General features: G+C 64.6%; 1 protein-coding gene across 1 annotated transcript; it reads right to left on the reverse strand.

The window, feature by feature from the left end:
• Positions 1–409: 409 nt before the first annotated feature.
• LBX1 (ladybird homeobox 1) lies at positions 410–1,960 on the reverse strand. The gene is made up of 2 exons (XM_046028032.1): positions 1,636–1,960; positions 410–930 (listed from the first exon to the last, which is right to left on the reverse strand). The coding sequence occupies exons 1-2, from the start codon at positions 1,958–1,960 to the stop codon at positions 410–412; spliced, it is 846 nt and encodes a 281-aa protein (XP_045883988.1).
• Positions 1,961–2,781: the final 821 nt, after the last annotated feature.

The following is a 2,781-nucleotide window of genomic DNA, read 5'->3' on the forward strand; positions in this document are numbered from 1 at the left end:
CCTCGATAGTGCCTCGCCCTCAGCAAACCCAGCAGCCCGAGAGCTTGGAAAACATGGAAATCTCCGAGATTTAAAAAAATAAAAGAAAGAAAGAAAAAAGTCAGGCCGAGGTCGGAAGAACCCGCTATATAAGTTTAAATATTTATACAGGAGCCATACAGAATTGCACGGCGAGGGCTCCCGGGGCGGCGGAGGCCGCGCGCGGCGGCCGGCCCGGCCGGCCAGCCCGGGTTTATTGCTTCGAGAGGGAGGAGGCGGCTGCCGGGAGCTGAGTCCGGGCCAGGGACGGGGGGAAGAAGGCGGGAGTTGCAGAGGAGGTCCCAGCTCCCCTCGGCTGTCCGGCTGTCCAGGAGGCGGTGGGCGTACCGGCGCTTAGGGGCCCGGCGCGGTGGAAGATCCCGGGCACCGCTCAATCGTCCACGTCGATCTCTTCGTCTTCCTCGTCCTCTGAGCAGTCCTGGCTGCTGGCCGGCTGGTCCGTGAGCGGGGAGGCAGGAGAGAGCTGCAGGGGCCCGGCGCCCGGGGCCTGCGGGGCGCCTGGAGGGAGCGCCGGAGAGCCAGGCCTCGACTTAGCCCTGCCGCAGCCGCCGCCACCGCCGCCCGCGGCCTCCGAGTTCTGCTCGAGTTCCGCCAGCGCCACGATGTCCATCTGCCCGCTGGGGCCCAGTTTCTTGGCAGACTCCACATCGGCCTTCATCTCCTCCAGGTCCCGCTTGAGCTTGGCGCGTCGATTCTGAAACCAGGTGATGACCTGAGCGTTGGTGAGGCCCAGCTGCTGCGCGATTTGATCGCGATCAGCGGGGGACAGGTACTTCTGGTAGAGGAAGCGCTTCTCCAACTCGTAGATCTGGTGGTTGGTGAAGGCTGTTCGCGACTTTCGCCGCTTCTTGGGGGTCTGCCGCTGCCCGAAGATGGTCATCCCGTCGCGGCCTGCGAGGAAACCATACGATAGGCTTGCGCCAGGGGAGAGGAGACCACACCCCGGCTCTAGTTCACCCCACCCAGGCCCGTCAGGCCTGAGGTCTGCTGCAATACCCTTCTCGGATCTGATTCGGCCTCCCTCCCTGACTAGGGCAAGACTCGCTTAAGGCAAACCTCCTTCCCCCTGACTGTCTACCGGAAGTCTCTAGGAGAAATTGTTTTAGTCTCTGCTCCCCACATAAGAGTTGATTTGAAAGACCCGAGGTCGCTAGAGCACAACGGAACCAGACAGGGACGTCCTGACTGCTGGGTAAATGTTGGTTCTACGCCTCTTCCCAATCACCCCGACTCTCCCCATACCCAAAAAGTCCTCCTAGCTGAAAGGCTCTCCGTTCTCCAACCCAGCAACAGGGCGAGGAGCGCCCAGGCCACTGGGAACAGGAGGGAGCCAAGCAGACCAGGCAAATTGCGGAAAGATCTTGGGTTCCCGCCACCCCTCCTGGGTCACTGGACTCTGGCCTATCCAGAGGTCCCTAGAAAATAGGGTTTGGGTCCTGTCCCACTCATTTCCACTCCCAGCGGCAGCGGCTTGGGCTGGAGGGCCCTGACGGCAGGCGCGGGAGGAGGCGGCAAGAGGCACAGGGCACAAAGAGTGGGGCACAGGGAGCGGGGCGTGGGGTGCTGGGCGCAGGGGAACCCAGCGGCGGCGCCTACCTTCGGCTGCCTGCAGGACGCTGACCTCCAGCCCCTTAAAGGTCTTGCTGGCGAGTTCCTCCAGCGCGCACAGCGGCGAGGTCTGCGAGAGCAGCGCGCGGCCCGCCAGGGGCAAGCCGCCCGGCGCGTGCTTGTCCGCGGCCGCCAGCAGGTGCGCCGCCCCGCACAGCGAGTAACTTCTCCGCACAGACGGCTTGTTGAGGATGTCCTCAATGCTGAACGGAGTCAGCGGCTTGTTGGAGTTGGCGGGAGGCGGCAGGTGATCCAGCGGGCTGCGCCGCCGCTCTTCCCCCGGCACCGCCTTGCCATCCTCCTTGGAAGTCATCTCGGCCTCGTTTGGGGGCCCGGCCGGGGCGGCTCAGGCCGCGGGGACCCAGCCCGCGGGCAGCTCGGGCGCCGGGCGGCGCGGGTGGGCGGCGGCGGCGGGCGGGAAGGAGGCCGCGCCGGGCCAGGCGCGGGGCAGATTAGCGCAGCAGCAGAGGCGAGCAGAGCCGCACGGGGCCCCGGGAGGAGGGTGCTGACGCGGGCGCCGCCGCCGCCGCCGGGGCTTCCAGCAATCCGGGGCCGGAGCCGGGGCGCGCCGCGCGGGGCTCCAGTTTCGCCAGCCCCGGTGCTATTTAAAGGTGTCAGGTGGCTCCGCGGCGGCTCCTGGCCCCGGGTCCTGGCGGCGGCAGTTGGAAAAGCCGAGGCGAGGGCGCCGATCCCGTACTGCGAGGGGAGGCGGAGAGATGGGGCAATTGACTATTGCTAACAAGTTAGCCTTGATCGAGGAGTAATCAATTATCTGCGACGGCACTTCTCTATTTCTCTCTCCTTTCTCCCTTTCTCCTCTCTTCTTTCTTTCTGTTCTCTCTCCTCCTGTTCTCTCTCTCCCTCCCTCTCTCTCTCTTCTCTTCTCTGCTCCCCCCGTCTCTCTCCTTCTCTCCCTCTCTCTCGCCCTCTCTTTCACTCTCTGTCTGTCCAATGCAGGCGGCTCTAAGTTGGGAAGCTCATTAATTAGCGGGCCGGGGGTAGGAGGAGCCGGCTGGAATTAGCCTGCCTAATGCGCCTGTCAGTCCGGGCGCTGCGCCGCGCTCGGCCCGAGCTGTTTGTAAATTACATTAGCGGCGCCTTTATTGCACCCGAACCTCGGGCGACTCAAAAGCC

This window comes from Meles meles, chromosome 13 (genome assembly GCF_922984935.1).
Source record: "Meles meles chromosome 13, mMelMel3.1 paternal haplotype, whole genome shotgun sequence".
Taxonomy (NCBI): Eukaryota; Metazoa; Chordata; class Mammalia; order Carnivora; family Mustelidae; genus Meles; species Meles meles.